Genomic DNA, 18280 nt, shown 5'->3' with positions numbered 1-18280 from the left:
GCATCTATGCAGGCATCACAGGGTGTTTGGGTCAGCAGCACCGCTTGGCATTTAATTTGAAGTGGCATTTGTAATTAGGGGGCAGCACGCCATACAAGAATATGTGCCAAGTGAATGAAATATTCCCAGTGCCAATGCCAAACTGCGAGTGGAGTCGATCACTTAGTGCCATCTTCATGTGTGGTCTTGGTGGGGGAGGGGGGGCTCTCGAGTCACTGCCACATCCAAATAACACCCAAGGAGGACACATCTGCACACATCGGGGGGGTTTATTAAAGCCAAAGTAATACACAAGCGATGAGAGTGAGACCCCAAAAGAGCCCAAAGGACCCCCCCCGGACAGCACCAGGTCTCTGGTCCGAGTGCCACCTACCTCTGCCTACCCACTATGCCAAGGTCTGGAGGGAGGAAGAAAAAGATGACTGGCAGAGGGGGCACAGCATAAGCCAAGTGAAGTTTGAAACTCGGCGCCAAGTCTCAGCACCACCAAAGGGCCACAGTTGTAAGCAAAAAGATGCCAGCAAAGTGCCAGGAAGTCACAGCACTGGCCTTTTGAACTGTCACGTCAATGACATCACAAGCCTCGCCACATCTGGTCACCTAGGGGACTGGAAACCATAGCAACCGTCAACACACCCCATCTCCTAATGGCAGTGCCTGTAATGGCACCGCAGAAAAAACAAAAATATTTGAATCAATTCTTATCTACGCATCAAATAATCTGTTGGCCTGCTAAAGTGACCGCTCATGTCGAGGTCTCTGCCCCCCGGGGGTCCGACAGTGCCCTCTAGTGATGTGGGCACCAACCATAATATTACTGTGAAATCCCCATTTTGTCAGACTGGGTGCCCTCACACTTGAATCTGTGCAACATGGGCACATGCGTTCTGTCATTGCTGCCCGATATTCACTTGACTCTCAAAATTCATTTGTCCCTCATGAATTGCCCACCAGTCACTGGCACTGGGCCAGCACACCTAGTGTGGAACTGCAGGAGATCTCAATGTCCAACGGGCCAGTGGGCACCTGGGGAGGGTTCAGGCAGCTGGCACCAGCTACTCGACAACAAATTGAAGACCCCCAAATCAACTCACACTGCCAAGTGAGGTTCAGCGGGCCTTAGACTGGGCACCTCACCTGGTGGCTACCCACTTCTCCATTGTGACCTGGCACAGGTGACCACCAGAAGCAATGAGAGACAAGCCTTCACCCGAGTGGCATCTGAACTGGGCCACACAGCGCCCATGGGCACAGACAGCAGCAACACTGCAAAGGTGGCACAGCGCACGGCTTTAAGCGAAGCACCGTGAGCAAGACCACCCGTGACGGGGGCTACACAGAAATGAGCCGTGACCTGAACAGAGAGACCTGAACCAAAAGAAGACTGAAATCCACCGGAGGACGGAGGTGACACCACGCAGAGCCAAGATTTCCTGCCCATCTGACACTCTTCTCTTTCACGTTTATTTGTGGCCCACCCCAGAATGGCACTTAAAGCCCACTGTGTCCTTCTAAACTTTCAACCACAGGAAGGAAGTCAAGCGGGCAGGCCGCTCCCTCGGGGTGCCATCTTGTTAGAATGAAACGGAGAGGCCAGGCACCAAAATCAAGCTCGTGATGGCGCCTTGGGGGTTGGGGGCGCCCGTTCCTTCTACTTCTCCATGTGGTTCGTGAGTGGAGTCCGTGCTCTTAAATTGTAGTCCATGAGTACTTTAGGAATGGCTGGCATAGGATGGGCTCTTCTCTGAACCTGCTTGTGTTCACCGCTCGCCACCAGATGGTCAATCCCAGACCTCCATGGCCTGCTGCTGCCCCCATACTCTGCGCCCGCTCCTCTACTGCTGCCGCCAGGGGATGCATAAGGGCTTTGCTCTGCTGCTGCCACCCTCTCCAGTCTTCTATCAGAGGGCATCGAGGTGGGCACAAGCTGGGGGCTGCCCTCCAGATTGCGGGGTACGGAGGAGCTGCGACGGAGCCCAGTCCTGTCCAGTCTGCTCGTGCGTCCTTGGCGACTGTCGGCGATTCGCTCGTGTCCCTCCCCCAGCATCGCTCGTTTCAGCGCCTGGGTGGCTGCAGGGGTGCCAATCAGAAGAATGTGCTGCGGCTCCATTTCGCTCCACACCTGGTACTGCCATTCCAGATTCTGCAGTCTGCCCACCGCTGCTCTCCTGTCTTCCATGCTCATGTGACTCGTGTCAATCTTCTGGTGGCACAGGCTGTTCTCCAGCTCGTGCAAAAACTGCGACAGCCTCGATTTCGCCTCTTGCAGGTTGGCACAGCCCACCATGGGTGTTAAACGTACGTGGCTGACATCTCCAGCCTCCTGCACAGTCATCAGTACACATCGAGCATCTATGATGGCTGCCATCTTGTCCTTCAGAAACATCTGAGCAAACTTCAGCAGCAGCCGATCCACAATGACGAGCGCTAGTTCCGAGCGGCTAGAGACGTCTCGTTCAAAATGCTGGGAAGAGTCTGCAGAGCGGCTGGCACGACCAGCAAGGTCCACGCTGAGGGACCTGTAAAGTGATCTTCGTGAGGTGGAGGAGGAGGAGGAGGCGGCAGAAGAAGAAGAATCGAGAAGATCAGCGTTCCTGAGGCGGGTGCGACGACGATCATCGGTCCTCTGGTCTGAAGCGCAGCCGATGGCGCCCTTACAAATGTCACCCCCTGAGATACCAGGCGTTCCAGTTGCCTGGCCGGGGAGCTCGACCATGGCACCGTTCTCAGACCTCGGCTTGTGGACTGCTGCCGGGCTGGGTTTCCAGCTGGGGGTGGCCGGGAGCCGCTCAAGGAGTTTTTCTCGAAGTCTCTTCAGTTCCAGAAAAGACCCCTCAATGTGCACCTCCTTTGAGTCGACGCTCTCCTGCAGGACCCTGAACTTGTGCGCCGTCACGAGCTCTCGGACCCCAGAAGGATCGGGGAACAAAGCCAAGTTGAGCGTCGTCCTCGCCAGCAGGTCAACCTGTGGACAGTGGAGACATGAAAGCAGGTAACACTGATTAGGGGGGGGGGATTGCTGTTACGAAGGGTGGCACCGCAGTCGCTATGCATCGGACCGGAAGCTTCCGCTGCCCTCCCACGTGTGCCACATGCAGATAAAAAGCCCAATCGCGGTATCGTTTACTTCTCAGGCCGCCAAACGGAAACTCCAAATATCACTGCAAACAATTACAAAAAAACAAGATTACATGGCACGCAAATGGGATGGCATGAGGAATAAAAGTGAAGGTGCCCTGCTCTGCCATCTCCACCACACTATTCACAGATTCCCCATTTCTTTCAGAACTTTACCCGCTTTGGGTACCGACTGCACCTGCGCTTGTTCCACCGGAGGCAGTGCCAGGTCGCCCTGCTGGTGAGATCATAAACATTGGCATTGCCATGCACGATGCCATCTGACTCTGGAAATGAAGCCTTAGCGGCGTCACGTTCAAACCTCGATGATACTGACAAACGCTACATGAATAAAGAAGGGGAAAACCAACCACTCTGCGCATCGGCCTCCTGATGAGGTGGCGTCATTCCGGAGACTGGCACAGCTGCATCCCTCCTGGCTCCTTTACCTCCTCGGCTTGTGCTTTGTACATTCACTCATCGGCTGTGGGGGTGACAGCCTTGGCAGTAATGCCATCCGTCTCTCTGCCCAGCCACACTGCGGTCCACCAGCTGACAGGACCCTCCCAGTGTGCCCGGGCGCTCTTCCTAGCTGGCTGTAACCTTAACACCCCCACGGGGAGGCATCAGACCAGCTCGGTGGGCTCAGGTCAGCGGCTCAACTCCGAGCCTCTCCCTACCCAGGAACCGGCACATCGTTGTGGCAGCGAGGTCCGTGTGCCCCTGGGAGCCACGTGTGGATGTCCTTGGCAAGGAGTCTGACAAAGGGCGATTCACGGCCCCCTATGATGTAGGGTCAAAAAAACAAAACAAAAGGTATGGGGACACAGGGTTAGTCTGCCAAGGGGCTCGGTCGGGTACTGCCCTTCTGTGGGTAGAGGCCAGGTGTGAAGTGAGCCAGGGCTCTTGGAGGACTAAGACACACAAAATGAATGACGGCTGCAATCCGTCAAAGAAGACGTGAAAGTGAAAAAGCGAAGGCCTGAAGGAGAAGCACAAACGCTAAAAGATCAGACCCCGCGCAGTCATGTGGGAGACCAAAGGCAGCCATCGAAGAACGCGGTTACAAGATGGGCGAGAGTCTGGCACGGCGCACAGGAGCAGAGGGCACAGGACACAACTTGGCCTGACGTCGCACTCACACTTGCAGCGGAGCTCACCAATCGACATCCACGACGCCTCTTGGTAAGTGGCAGGTCTCGGCCCAGGAGCCGCCGAGTTCCCAGACTGAGGCCTTGTGCCAATGCAATAAATGGCAAGCTTGGTATGACAAAGACATCACAAAGACTTTCAGAGCCGACTAACCCTCACGCCATCTTAGGTCGTTTACAAAATGGGACTGCGTGTCGGCGAGAGGCAACCAGACAAACACAGTAGGGTTCAGAAATGGTCGTCACATCCTGTCTTGTTTGTCCACAGACGGGTAAGAAACGTTCAGAGTTCTGCCACCGATGCGTTCCAACAAGTGGGTACACGCGAGCGGCTCGACGTAAACCCTTCACTCAGCTGGTGACTGGTGCTTGATGACTTCCGTCAACACGGGGATCTTACTTTGAGCTTCCTGACACCCACCAAGAGAAAGAGAAGAAGACGAGAGTCGCAGCTCGTCTGATAAAAGACGCCAATCAGGGAATTCAAATAAAACGAGCACAAGCCAAAGAAATGTCAGAGTAACTGCGGCGCCGCTCACCACACAGTACGGCTCTCTGTTTAATGGCACTGTGCTCCGTACAAACATCATTGTAGAAATCCTCTCCCATGTACAGGCCAACGTTGGCACACAGGGGCTCTCAGCATTTAGAACTGCTAGGCAAGCATCTGAAGAGAGAAGGGACAACGACGAAAATGGGCATCGGGATGTGTCTGTATGTTAGAGGTGACATGGAATTGTCTCCTGGCCTTGTTTGGAACCTCAGTGAGGGCCTGCATGGGGACAAGATAATAAAAGACGGGGACAGCAGCCGACACCTCGAAGCCGACGGACAGATGAGTGATAACATCATCCGTCCTGAAAATTCTTCCATCACAGCGACGCAAAATGGCCGACTGCATACATCGAGATCCCACCTTGGTAATTGTCTTGCTGTGGCTTCCTTTGTGTGTAATGCCACGTAAATCGCCATTAAAGAAAGCCAAGTTATGTTCTCTGATGTGATTTCTTACTGCCGTATCACTATAGCGCCTTTGAATATTCTATCACTTTAGGTTCAGGTTTCTTCAAACGCCAAACTTATTCCAACTAAGGAGCTATCGCCCCCTCCCGCAGGCCGCCACTCCAACAAGGCCGCTTCCGCTTCTTCAACTGGCCGTTGGACATTTCCTCTAACGCACTACAACGAAACCCTTGAGGAGCCACCCGCAGAAGACAAGGAGACCCTCACTGGCCGCTTTCACAAGTGGGGTGTCCTTACTGGGGTGGGCCGACACTCGCACTTCCTTAACAGGCGTCTACAATACGCTCCTCTTGTCAACACTGCACACTCCTCTCACCCCTTAGGAGAAGAGGAAGACACTGACGCCAAGCCCCCTCCTCAGAGACCCCCCTCCTCCTTTTGGCTGTGGCTTTCTTCCTTCACTCAGAATTTCTCGTTGACATCAGTGTGCCTCAAGTCACCGCGCCTCTATCTGGATTACACGATCTGTGCCAGGGAGTGGGCCGAAGACACTAAACCTCACCGCCACCCCACACCCAGGGGCCTTCAGGATCTCCTCAACTATCACAGCAACATCCATCAAGGCTGCCCGCTGCGAGAGATGGAGCCGAGTCATACACGCTACAGTATGGCAGTGCCCAGAAGCTGCCACTCCACGCACTCCAGGCATACCTGTGGGGCATCAGCGGTGCTCGGTCTCTGAACCTTCAAAGGGTACGTCTTTCCAAAGAGCTCCAGGACTTGAGGCCGCTGCAAAACACCTTCCATAACTGCACAGGACAAGGAGGAAACACAAAGGAGAGGTCAGTGAGTGGGTCTTGATATTCTATTGACCACCCACCCGCTCTACAGCACCAGGAGGACACGCTTCAAAAAGTCCACACAAGGATACGCAGGGCGAAATCGGTGGCACACGAAGGTATCCAGACAGCAGCATAAAAATGCAAGCTGGCAAACACCACAGGCCAGCATTGGCCCAGCAGGTCCATCAGAGCAGCTCAGTCTGCATCACGGGGCCTCACACACACACACACAAACACACACACACACACAATGTGTCTGGGCTGGGACAGGAGACTGGAGGCTCTAAAGTCTGATGTTTTCCTCTGCTCTGTTTATGGGATGTATGATTAATGGGGTCACCACCGACGAACACTTGGAGAGGAAAGGACATGGACTGTCACATGCCAGTTGCTACCAAGGGGCTCTACTGTAAAGCCGTTCTTGTTACCGTTGTTTTCACCCATTGTTATTAAAACTCCCTTTTTTATGTTCCCCCGTCACTTCAGTGGAGTCAAATGGCTTTGAAGAGCACATGGACAGCACAGATGGCCTCGTACAGACAGACTGGCAGCACCTGGTGCATTTGTTGGACTGTCACTGAGCTGACACCACCTCTTCAGGTGCTTCAGTGGCCCAACTCACGCACGCTGTACTGCAGTCCGAATTAGAACTTTACATGAAGGCCACCTGTAAGTGACACGTGCAGAATGACAAACAATGGAAGAATCTGTGAATGGGACGAGCAGCCAAGCAGATGGCAGCCCAGAGTCCCACTTGGCACATACTGTGTGTGTCATTCAGGCTTTGGAATGGATGCCTGGGGTCCTTTAATGGCAGACTGGAGTTTGGGACTGCAGGAACACCTGAGAAAGCTCTAGGAGGTCCCCAGAAATGGTCGACCTCCAAGGTGACCTGGAAGTGATTCCTGAAGGACACTTAAAAGCTGTCTGAGCATGAAGGTTGGCTTGCATGGTGGGAGGAGGAGAGCCCAGCAGGGTTAAGGTGAGAGGACAGGAAGGTACTGGACAAAGCGGGTGAGAGGACCAGTTAGCCCACGGGGCCCGTTATTGTACCAGGGAGGTCCAGAGAAGCGTAGGACGCCTCCATTATTATTGTTTGTCCTTCTCAGTTACCTAACTGTGTGTTTATGTCGGTTAATAAATCACCCTCTTCGTTTTTGTCTCATGAACACTTCTACCAGACATAATGTCCGTAACCCGACTGGTGTGAGTCACGCCAAGTACTTGCACTTCTCTTCTATAATCCTGCTGTCATCCGTCAGGTGCTGTTAAAGTGCCACTCTGTCAAATGCCAAGTGTGCCTGTCATTTTGTAGCAAACTCCACAAACATGGCCAGAAAACGAAGGCCACCGGCAAGCTGAGATTTGCTTCTCCAATGCTGCCTGTTCACTCAAAACACAGAAGCAGAGACTCATCTTAGCACCGCATGCATAAAATGTCAGATGAAGATGCGTCAAAGCAACTCCAACCTGTTGTGATGGAGGAGTTTGCTGCCATCTGTGACCAGCGTTCTGAACCCTCACCCTCACCCTCACGTGTGAGAGAAGTGCTCTTCATCACCTCAAAGCCTAATCAGGCACTGAATTAGCAAAATAATCCGCTCATTTTCTACAAAAGCAAACCTGGAATCAGCCAACTGTAAAACAGAGAAGTCCAACTGCACCCACCTGTGCTCAGCTCAAAGGTGACCAGAGCCTCCTCATCCGAGTCAGCGGGGTACGTCACATTTAGGACCTCCCCTCCTTGGTTTCTGGGACGCAGGAAGTGAATTGTCAGCTGATCCTTCATTCTTTCAGTGGACAGGACATTGCGGGGCACTCCCAGCACCCGAATGGTGTGTCCACAAGCAGCCATGGAGTTATCGGATTTTGTGGCACAGGATCCCCTGAATGATGGCTCCTCTCTGCAGTCAAGTCATCCTACTACCGCTCACAAAGCATTCCTGGGTGCAAAGGAAAACAGAAGAGTGAAATGAACAACAAGCCGTAACTTCTACTTACATGGTGAAACTTCATCAAGTCTTAGAGGAGCATCAACAAAAAACGAAACGCAAGTGGCAGCAACGCATTTCTCGAGAAGGGTCTGGTTGCACCCGAAATACCGATGATGCCAGTCGCAGAACGCCCGTCACATCATGGAACGCCCTCTGATGTCAATTTCGATACGCCAATCATTGTGTTTGTTGGCACTTGAAGGAACGGTGGACTTTGAATTAATCTTTAGGAAAGCTTTTTGAGGAAAGAAGAAGACGGAGTTGGAAATCAAGATGGCAGTGAGTTTGTTACAAGTGTTATTAATATGAGATAACATCGCACTTTATTGTTAGGGTACGGATGATAGCAGAGGATATTAAAGATGTCAGCTGAATCGACTTTCAGGTGCCGTGGAATACTAAGTGCTCTTAGGAAGAATTAAACAACAAGCAGGTCTGTTAGTGTAGCGTGTTGTTACAGGACTGTCCGGAAAACTCAAGTCAGAGTAGAAAATCCACACATTCAGCTGTCGGTTATTTTTATAATTACTAATTGTTATGGTGTATAAAATCTGTACATTTTGGTTTCCATTATATTTTGTTCGTGACAAGACAACAGATGAACTAAGACAGATCAAAGCAGGTTTTCCTACACCTCACTTTTAAAACAGCTGTTTCCTACAATGAAAGGAAGACATTTTGAATGCTCAATTATTTTACAACCTGGGAAAGGATGCTGAGCTGACACCTCAGGCTATTGATTACTTTATGGATGGACATCTGGAGTTTATGGCCTGGGAAAGGGAAACAGGCAATATCAGAGAACTTTGTTATCTGGGAAAGAGTTTGAGCAAAATTCATCAATCACATTGACAGCTAGCCAATCAGGTGCATGTGTTGTGAAACCAAGGCATGATATTTCATAATAAATATGCCTTGGTTTGGAGGAGGAGAAGAAGAAGGAGAAGAAGAGGAACAGACCAAGACGACATTGGTCGTCAGAAAGGCATCATGAACATCAATTTCTAAATCAAACGCCTCCCTGGGACATTCATCCTTGTCATCTGTAACTTTTTTGTAAGCTTTTCCTAAAGACTATATATATATATTCAGACTTTCCTATCAGTACCTATTTTCTACTATTCTTTGTTCCAGTGGTATTATTATTATTATTGTAATAAATACCATGCTGCTTTTAACTTTCTATGCTTTGTCTTAATGTCTAGAGTGATTGAATTAATAAGTTAGATTTCTTTAAGCACCTGGTGTAGCCAGATTTTTGCCATTATTTGTGCTGCGAGGTTTATAAGGCTGAGAGTGAGGGCGCCACTCAAAAGAAGGGACAGTACGATAAAAAGAAGGTATTCTTGGCTGATAAATGGCCTATAGTCAAGAGTGCTGAGTCTTTGTATGTTTAAATGTATTCTTGTAGACCAAAAGTAATATTTAGGTATGAGATATCACTAAAACATCGTATGTTGTTCGTGCCGATAATAAGTAAGTCTCTTGAAGTGCTGAGTGACAGGCTGACGTGTGGTATAAAGTGCTAAGGGTTAATCAGCGTGTGTGTGTCATTCATGGGGCACTGTTGTGGTGAGGGTCTGTGTGTGTGTGTGTGTGTGTTCATCTTAAAGTGCAACAGTAGACCAACCCGATAACAAACTTGACGAGAACATTTACCCTTGAAAAAACAGGTAAAGGGTAAGTAGAGGGAAATACTACAATAATACACTAATATTATATGTGATTGTGCGTTGAGTATAACTGACCAGAGGTAAGTGGGACGGATCGTAATGAAATATCGATAACCACAATTAAGAACTTCTAATCTCCCAGCCCTGCGATTATCGTGTGTATCACGTCTGTGCCAGTTAATCAGACGAACATCCTAACAGTAACCTGGAATTTCAGAAAGACAGTGAAGAGAGATGGAGACAACACATCAGGGGGTAAGGAGCACACGTATCTAATAGAAACACTGTCAACAGCGGATATACGATTGTCTCACGTGAATAGTCGAACATTTAATTCACTTCAGTCACGTTTTATTAACCTTCTCAATGTCCACTGTAAAGACAGGAGGTGATGGACTGGCTCTCTGACCTCGTTCAATGGTGCCTCGTCTACTCAGAAGACCCGTATAGTGGATGGAGGATATGGGTGGATGTCCTGACTGCGATTGTGTGCTTCATGTCTTTAAAATGTATTCATATCTGAACCTGAGACTTGTACTGTGTGTGTGTGTGCTTGTGTCCGCGGTTTGGGTGCTAAAATACCCCCCCAGGTTACACTCCCCTATGTGGTAGTTCTAACAAAGAGCTTTGTGTTTTGAGACGTCACTTTAACTTTCAGGACTGAGACTGTTGGCTGGCAAGTTCAAGATGGGAGTCGAATAAAAGACAAAAACCTGCAGCCCCTGGGAGTGAATATGAGAAGTACAGTGTGAAACGACGCCATGTCACAAATCAGGGTTATTAATATACTGTATACTATACGTGTGTGTGTGTGTGAGAGAGAGAGAGAGAGAGGGGACTCTGTGTGTGTGTGTGTGTGTGTGTATGAGATAGAGGGACTCTATGTGTGTGTGTGTTTCATGACTGACATCTCTCTAATGTTTCAAATGTCCTAATCTGTTTAGTCCTCCTCTTCATGTCCATTACAGTCTGTGTGTTGTAAGTGACAACTCAGTTTAGAACTTACGATACTCACTCAGACTTCTTGAACTTGGTACAGAACTCTGCTCCCCTTCACCATCTCCATGATGCATACTGGTACAGCAGTTAAGTCTTACCCTCCATACCATCTCGGCACATCTGGGTAATGTAACAGCTGCTCTTGTAGAGAGGTATGTCTATAGACAATAGCTTAGCATTCAACACTGATGTGCCAACAGAACTGCATTTTGGACTTCATACCCAACAGACCTCAGCTTTGCAGATTGCCCAAATCATACCCTCTACGCTCACCCACCACCCAGGCACACTATGGGGTTGGGTGGTAATCCCCCGGTGTATCCATGTGTCCCGACACCACATCAGCTCCATCACTAAAAATGCTGCTGACATCACCGTCATAGGCCTGATCACCACCAATGATGAGATGGCTTGCAGACGAGAGGTCTACCTGCTGACTCAGTGGTCCCAGGACAATCTGACCTTTAATGTCCAAAAATGAAGGAGCAGGTCATAGACTTCAGAGAATGGATTACACTGTGGTTTGTTTGTGTCGAGTGCTGTGGAAATGGTGAGCTTCTTAAATTACATCCAGTAACAATCACTGATGAGGGAGCAGCAGGGTTTGTCTATGGCCAAGTTCACCAATGCCTTCCTGAGACATGTCACAGGCACCTTCTGGAGTCCATCTTCACTGGTGGCATCACATCCTGGTAGGGCACACACGTTTGGGTCACTGCAGAGGGGGGTGAAAGCCACCCAATATTACTGGCACCAGTTGCTGGTATCTAAAAGACGTTCTGCTACAATTACTCCACACTCGGCCATCCTGCAAGGCTGTTTTAAAGAACCAGTGGCCTTCAGTATGGCCTCAGAGAAAAGGTTTTAGTTGTGGAGTTACTGAGGAGCCAATCGTAATAACAAACATTGTAAGAAAAAGACTGTGACTAAATATCTGAACTACAACTGAATATCTATTGATACTGTACATTGTATGCTATGTATATTGTTTGTGTTTTATTATATTATCACTGTTCTGGAGAGATATGTAAGTAACAATATAATTCTACTGTGTGCACAAGACAATAAATACTGAATGTTTAATGAGGAGATCACCTTGGGATGATTCCCTGCTGAATGCACACTATTTATTATTAGTAGTAGTGTTAATAGTATTTGATATTTATTAAAAATCAAAAAGATGACGACTCAAAGACAGTTTGGCTTTATGCTGATCCAAGTTGGGTCTTTGCGATCCACTTAAATGTTGCATGAAAAAGGCCTAAGAACAATGACGACTGTCTCAAACTCAAAAGTTATGTAAAAATGTCAAATGTCTTGGCTGTCACAAACCGTTCACTTGATACGGACATGACATCCAGTAATTTACACAAACGGCTTTTAGTAATGAAAACGTTGATGGATCAAATCAATAAATAAATGACGGGCTGTTTCCTAAAATGTTTCCCTGTCAATTTTAAAACCAATGTTATATGTAGCGCTGTTTGTGCAAACCTTTTAAAAATGAATTAACCTTAATATTGTTACACATGATTATAATTTGCTAGTGGGAGTATGAAATACATTTACCGATTGAAAATCTCTAGATATGAGTTTCATGAGGTACAGTATATTCTGACTGAAACACTAAATGGTAATAAGATTTGTTACTTTTACTATAATGTAAGGCTTAAGGAGAAAACGTAATGAAGAACCACTCAAAATAGGAAACAAACTACTTTATATCAGCAAAGTGCTTCGAATGGTTGGACAGCCTAAGTGTGAGACTGGAAGTCGTTTATGTTTGTCCAAATAGAAACTGCAGTCATCTGTACGAGTGCAGCGGACTGTGCAACAAGCGGTCAGTACTGTCCAGCAAAGGGAGTGATGTGAGTGACGCTGGAAGGGGGCGTTACGATAATCGTGTCATCACATGGAGTGCGCTGTCAGGGCGGGCCATGATATGGACGGCATTCCGTGTCTGACGTCAGAGGTCTGCAGCTTCACTCTGTTGCATTTCTCCCAATCCTAGGTAGTGGGTGGAAGCCGAGTTTACTTCAGCAGCATCTGGCATCGGTCAAGAATCATCACGGGACAGGCCCACGTCAAGATGTCAGCCAATGTGGTAAAAGGAGAACAAACAAACATGCTTAAAAGGCTTCAACAGCAGACTGGCTGGCAGATTGTGTGGGTGCAGGTGTGGGGATGCCAGCCACTGACTACCTAGGCCACCCTCTGCCTTTGTCAGCAGTTCAGAGGGTATTTGTGCCCAGTTAGATAGACAGATAAACAGATTGATTGATAGATACTTTATTAATCCCATGGGGAAATTCAGTTCAGTTATGTGCCTTTCCTCCAACAATAAACTCCACAGGCATGTCAGTGATGCGCAGGCTTAGGCTCCGAGGTGGGATTCACACACACACTTGTCTCACACACACCTTCAACTCTTTCGTCTGTTACAAGGTCGCCTAAGAGACGTCAAAATGAAAGTAAAATGAACCCGAGTTACCACGCAACCAATTCGTGTTTTTTAAACCCTCCCCGTGATGGCGCTGTGTACGAAAGCTCCTTTAAATGCCCCCCCTCAACTTAACGACCTTCCCTTCTTTTTTGTCGCCTACTACATCTTGAGGCCAAAAGCAGAGGACTGAGCCCAGGCCGAGGTTCGTGGGCTTTCGGACCCCAAACTGTCACCTCACTACTTCAAAGTGACACCTGTGACGGCTCGACGACAAATCCGTAGAAAAGTCCACGAAGCTTACCACGAGCAGGCTCAGTCCCGTGCAGCGTGTACGTCTTTATATTGGGTCTCCGAAAGGCCTGAAAACTTGAAGCCGCTGTCACAAACTCAGTCCGAGCCCTGCGACCTGCGCTGACATTTCCTTCCAAAACTTTCTGAAACACCAAACAGTAACCGCGTCCGCCGCTCCTCCGTCCCTCCGCGGAATCGAAAGTAAAAGCGGCGCCGCTTCAGCAGCCTCGCCTCGCCCCGCCCCTCAGCTGCACTTCGACGTCAACTACGAACACTCAGCTGCGCGGGCAGCAGCACACTGAGGGCGGGAGAGTTCGAGAGGGCGGGAAGGTTAGCACGAAGGCGGGGCTGTCGTGTCGCGCAAGACATGCTGGGCGGCAGCAGGAACAGGAACAGGTGTGACGTCAGAAAGTGGCCTGCCGCACAGTCCGGGAGTTAACGCGCTTTTCAGCACCGCAGTCGCAGGGGCGTCAAAGGCCAATGACCACGGATGTCCCAGCCTCGTTCTGATTTAGCGGTCGTTGCAGGTGTTTGGACTCGTAGCAGGGCGGAATTTGGGGACCACGAGGTGGGCGTAGAGAGGAGCAAAGAACGGCAGCTGTAAACGGGAGGTTGGTTTACGGTCAGCTGGAGTCGATGACAGCGGCGGGACCTGGGAGAGAGAGAGAGGAAGAGGAGGGTGAAGGTCTACGGCAAGCCAAATTATCATTCAGAGATATCTTAAAAACATTTCAAGACATCACTAACAATCTGGCCATAGAATGTTGGGGGAGAGCAGGACGGACAGGGCGATGAAATAACATGGCAGCTGGAAGAGCATCGCCACCTGCAGGCCTCATTTAGGCCTCCTCTGACCCAGCCGTCTGGTGGAGCTGCCGATCGGTACTCATTTTTAGCTGTCGTGGTATTTGATGGCTCAGAGCTCCATGGTTCTCCCAATTGTTTCCAAAATAATCAGATTCCATCTCTTCTGCCAACTGGTTCAATGTGCCCAGATGTGCATTGTTTTGATATTTGTGTGAAATTCTCCCATAACCCAGTTCCATGTGTGCCCATTTTCTTGATGAAGAGTGAATTGTGCCAGCTGCTGTCCCCCGTATTCATAGTATAATTTATCAGTTTCAATTCCACTTAATCCAGTGCTGGGCTGGAAGTGACTGTGGGTGGGGTGCCAGTCTATCCCGGCAACCAGGCTCAGGATTTGACACCAGGATGCTGAGGCAGTGGCGCAAGTCGCCGCATCACAGTGCCCGCAGCCACCGGAGTCTTTTTGTTTGTAATGTGGAGTGTGTGACGTCGCTGTTTAAATTGAAAAGATTAAAATGTAACCATTTGATGTTTGCTAATAACCTCAGATTATAGAAACCAGTCAGTCATCGTCCGACCCACTATATCCTAACTACAGGGTCACGGGGGGTCTGCTGGAGCCAATCCCAAACAGCACAGGGTGCAAGGCAGGAACAAACCCCGGGCAGGGCGCCAGCCCACCGCAGGGCATACCCCACCCCACACACACACACCAAGCACACATTGAGGACAATTTAGGATGGCAATGCCCCTAACCTGCATGTCTTTGGACTGTGGGAGGAAACCCACACGGACACGGGGAGAACATGCAAACTCCACGCAGGGACGACTCGGGAAGCGAACCCAGGACTCCTCTACCACTGTGCCACCATGCCACCCCTTACACCTGTGGTATGCTGAAGGTAACTGGCATATGGCTACCAGGCCATGAATGGGTTTACGCCACGTCAGTGCAATTCCAAACAAACCTTTGGATGTTCCTCATTACATTCAGCACCGTGCCGCCTCACTGGAGGCCAAACTTGTGGGCACGTCGAGTGTTCTCTTTAAAAACTCTTCACCTCGGCAGGTAAGTAGCAGTCATTCATTAAAGTGTGCAGAAACAAGTCAGGTGTCGTTGGCATCCCACAGTAATGCTGCCACAAGTGTCTGTGTGTGTGTGTATGTGCTCGGGGGAATCGGTAGACTGGCACCAGGGCCGAGGGCACTACCAAAGGGAAGTCCTGCCAAGAGAGAGGCTGGCAGCAGGAGAGTGTGTGTGTGTGTGTTCCAGAAGGACGTGAAGCAGGGACTTCAGCAGTGCTCCACTTTCCTCCACTCATGCCCTCAAGTTCTCATAAACTAGGGGGCTCCGCCCCCTGCTCGCTTCGCTCGCCAACCCCTGGTGTTGGGAATGACAAAGAGCGTGATGTATGAATGAGATATAGAATAGTGTGACGGTGTAGATGATGCAAATAGAAAGCAAACAATAAAGTGTGTGGCACAGTGTAAAGGTTTATTTGAAAATTTCTTTGTACACGCCGTTTAAGTGTAAAAGGTAATTCCAGGTCAGAACTTGTAAGGTCAATGAAGATGGTTATTGTTGTGATCAGAGTCAAGTTTGTCAGAGCTTAGAAAGAGTTGTGTCTCTCCAGGAAGTAATGCAATGACTTGGGTATTAATGTTTTCCACATTAATATTTTTTGGACATAATATAGTGCGTTGTGTTAAAAGGGGCATTTGGTCTAATGAGATTGCTGTTCCAAATCTCTCTGTAACTAAGTCAGCGCAGATAAAGGCTTGAGGAATTGTAATAATATGTGGCTGAAGTCCATCTGTATTGGTGAGTGTACCATCTCTCAGTTGTAATAAGCAATTGTTATGATCTGTTTCTGGACATCGTATCTTTTTTACTAACTGTATCTTTTGAAAGCAATGCCAATTGTCTGCGTATTTTAAGGTGCACTGAACAATAGCTGAGTGCATGGCATCTGGAAGAATAGCTAATCACTGTCTAAAATCTCCTCCTCATAAAAGTACCTTTCCTCCAAATCGAATATTATTATTCATAAACGTTTGTAGAAGTTTATGAATGGTGTTGAGTAAGTGACTTCATGCCATTGAACATTCATCAATAAACAACATTTTTGCAAGACGGATGTCACGTGCAGTGCCACCGTTAATGTTCATAGTGGATACCGATTTGTAGGATCTAATGTAGTTGATAAAGATTTCACTTTCAGGTACATCGTCAGTTATAAGCCTCTGTAGATATTCAGGATATGAATGTAAAGAAGGCAGTCTAATTTGACCCTTTTGACAACAACGTGTAAATGTATTACTTGTATTGCCAGTTGTTTCTTCAGGGAAGTGAACTGAATGACAATGATCGCAAATGACATTCATTAATCCGAATGAATTTTCCTGGTGTATGTTTTGCTTGTGCCGTTTGAGAGGCGCGTTGTTGCATGTGTAGTATTTGGGACGTGTTGTTTTGGAGCTGTAATCGATTTGCCTGTGCTGTGTGAGAAGCCCGTTGTAGCCTTCGCTGCCATTAACGTATGTCTGAGACGGGAGGTGTTTCGTTTTGAATCCGTGCCTGTTGCGATGCAGCACTTTGATTAATAGATTGCGTCATGTGGATCTAGGATGTAGATTTGTGCATATTTGCGTTGTTGATTTGTTTCAGGGTGCACTGTTCCAATGCGATGCAGTATTTGTGCACATATGCGAAAGTAGTATGGGCCATTGCCTTTTGGTGGCCTGATATTTACTCCGGTAGATGCAAAAGCAAATGAACTATTGTAGGATCTAATGCAGTTCATAAAGTTTTTACTTTTAGGTACATCGTTAGTTAGAAGCTTTAGTTGAGCTTTGCGTTTTTCGAGTCGAGACATTTTTTCTTTTAGAAATATGGATAAGTAATAAGGAGTATTGCACTCACTGTTAATATGGAGCCTTTTCTGCGGTTGAACGGTTAATAGTGCCTTATTGTAATGAGATCCACCTATGCTGCATAGCCGTCTATTTTGTTGTTTCTTTCGTTTTCGTGTGTTTGTTCCTGTTATCCTTTCCTTTTCGTTTTGTACCCGTGACCGTGTATTCATGACTTGTTTCTTTCTCAGCATGCGAAATATGGATAAGTAATAAGGAGGATCGCAGTCACTGTTAATATGTTTCCTTTTCTGCAGTTGAACGGTTAATAGTGCTTTATTGTAAGGAGATCCACCTATGCTGACACCTATGCTGTCTTGTGTTTACGGTGTTGACGTTCACTTTAGAATATGTGGCTTTGGGTGTCACTTCTTATGGATGTGTGTGTGGGGGGGTTGAGGATTGTTGTCGCGCGAGCGTCTTCTTTCTTTTTGTGTTCCTGTGTCTTGTTGAATCCCCCTCTTGGTGTGTGTCCCGTCCGGTGCCTGTAGGGGGGGGGTGCCTTGCTGTTGTGCGCGAGCCTCTTTTTTTTTTTTTTTTTTTTTGGGTCTAGTTTCGTGTGCAATGTGTTTCGTGCTTTGCTTGCGTTTGACTACTTTTTTATGTGCCTTTTCCTTTTTTCGGTGCTCGTTGCGCCTCATTTCTCCATTTTTCCTGTGCTCACTCCTTTTTTCTGTGGTCTTGTCCGCCTCTCGCGGCCCCTCATCCGCCTCTCTCGCCCTCTTTTGTCCGCCTTTCTCGGCTCCTCAGCCGACTCTCGCAGACTCTTTTTGCGCCTGCGCAGTACGTCTTTTTGCAGCTATGGCCCATTGCCGGATGTGCCTGCGTCCATCATCCAGTTTAGCATTCTCGGTTAGTAATATGGATGGCGGCTCGCTGTCCTTGCAATTTCACGTTCTGTAAGATGTCTGCCTTACTGGCCTCGAATGTGAAGATGACAACGTGCTGCCTGTGCTTTGGCAGTGCCCAGTGATGCCCGATGCTCTGCCAGTCTACGGTGCTAAACGCGGAGTAAGCAGGATTTGAAAAAACGGACACCTGGGATACGCCGTGGGGCTGCTAAGCGTCTCTTGTGGCATCTCTGGCT

At 48.5% G+C, this 18280-nt stretch overlaps 1 protein-coding gene across 1 annotated transcript; it reads right to left on the bottom strand.

Annotated features, from left to right (window-relative positions):
- Window positions 1–240: 240 nt before the first annotated feature.
- On the bottom strand, window positions 241–13724 carry si:dkey-154b15.1 (uncharacterized). The gene is made up of 4 exons (XM_028817828.2): window positions 13484–13724; window positions 7742–8016; window positions 5943–6040; window positions 241–2965 (listed from the first exon to the last, which is right to left on the bottom strand). Exons 2-4 carry the CDS (start codon window positions 7926–7928, stop codon window positions 1652–1654), a joined length of 1599 nt encoding a protein of 532 aa, XP_028673661.1. The 5' UTR covers window positions 7929–8016; window positions 13484–13724; the 3' UTR covers window positions 241–1651.
- Between the last annotated feature and the right edge of the window lie 4556 nt (window positions 13725–18280).

The sequence above is a fragment of the Erpetoichthys calabaricus genome, chromosome 13 (genome assembly GCF_900747795.2).
Source record: "Erpetoichthys calabaricus chromosome 13, fErpCal1.3, whole genome shotgun sequence".
Taxonomy (NCBI): Eukaryota; Metazoa; Chordata; class Cladistia; order Polypteriformes; family Polypteridae; genus Erpetoichthys; species Erpetoichthys calabaricus.
Note: the sequence above shows the minus strand (reverse complement) of the source record. Positions and strands in the feature narration are given on the sequence as shown.

What these genes read in the sequence shown, in the direction of transcription:
- si:dkey-154b15.1 (XM_028817828.2), bottom strand. Translation starts at nt 7,928, where the DNA reads ATGGCTGCTTGTGGACACACCATTCGGGTGCTGGGAGTGCCCCGCAAT. An exon ending in CACCTTTGAGCTGAGCACAG is followed by an intron (nt 6,041 to 7,741) that starts GTGGGTGCAGTT and finishes TGTCCTGTGCAG; the next exon opens with TTATGGAAGGTGTTTTGCAG. An exon ending in GCACCGCTGATGCCCCACAG is followed by an intron (nt 2,966 to 5,942) that starts GTATGCCTGGAG and finishes CACTGTCCACAG; the next exon opens with GTTGACCTGCTGGCGAGGAC.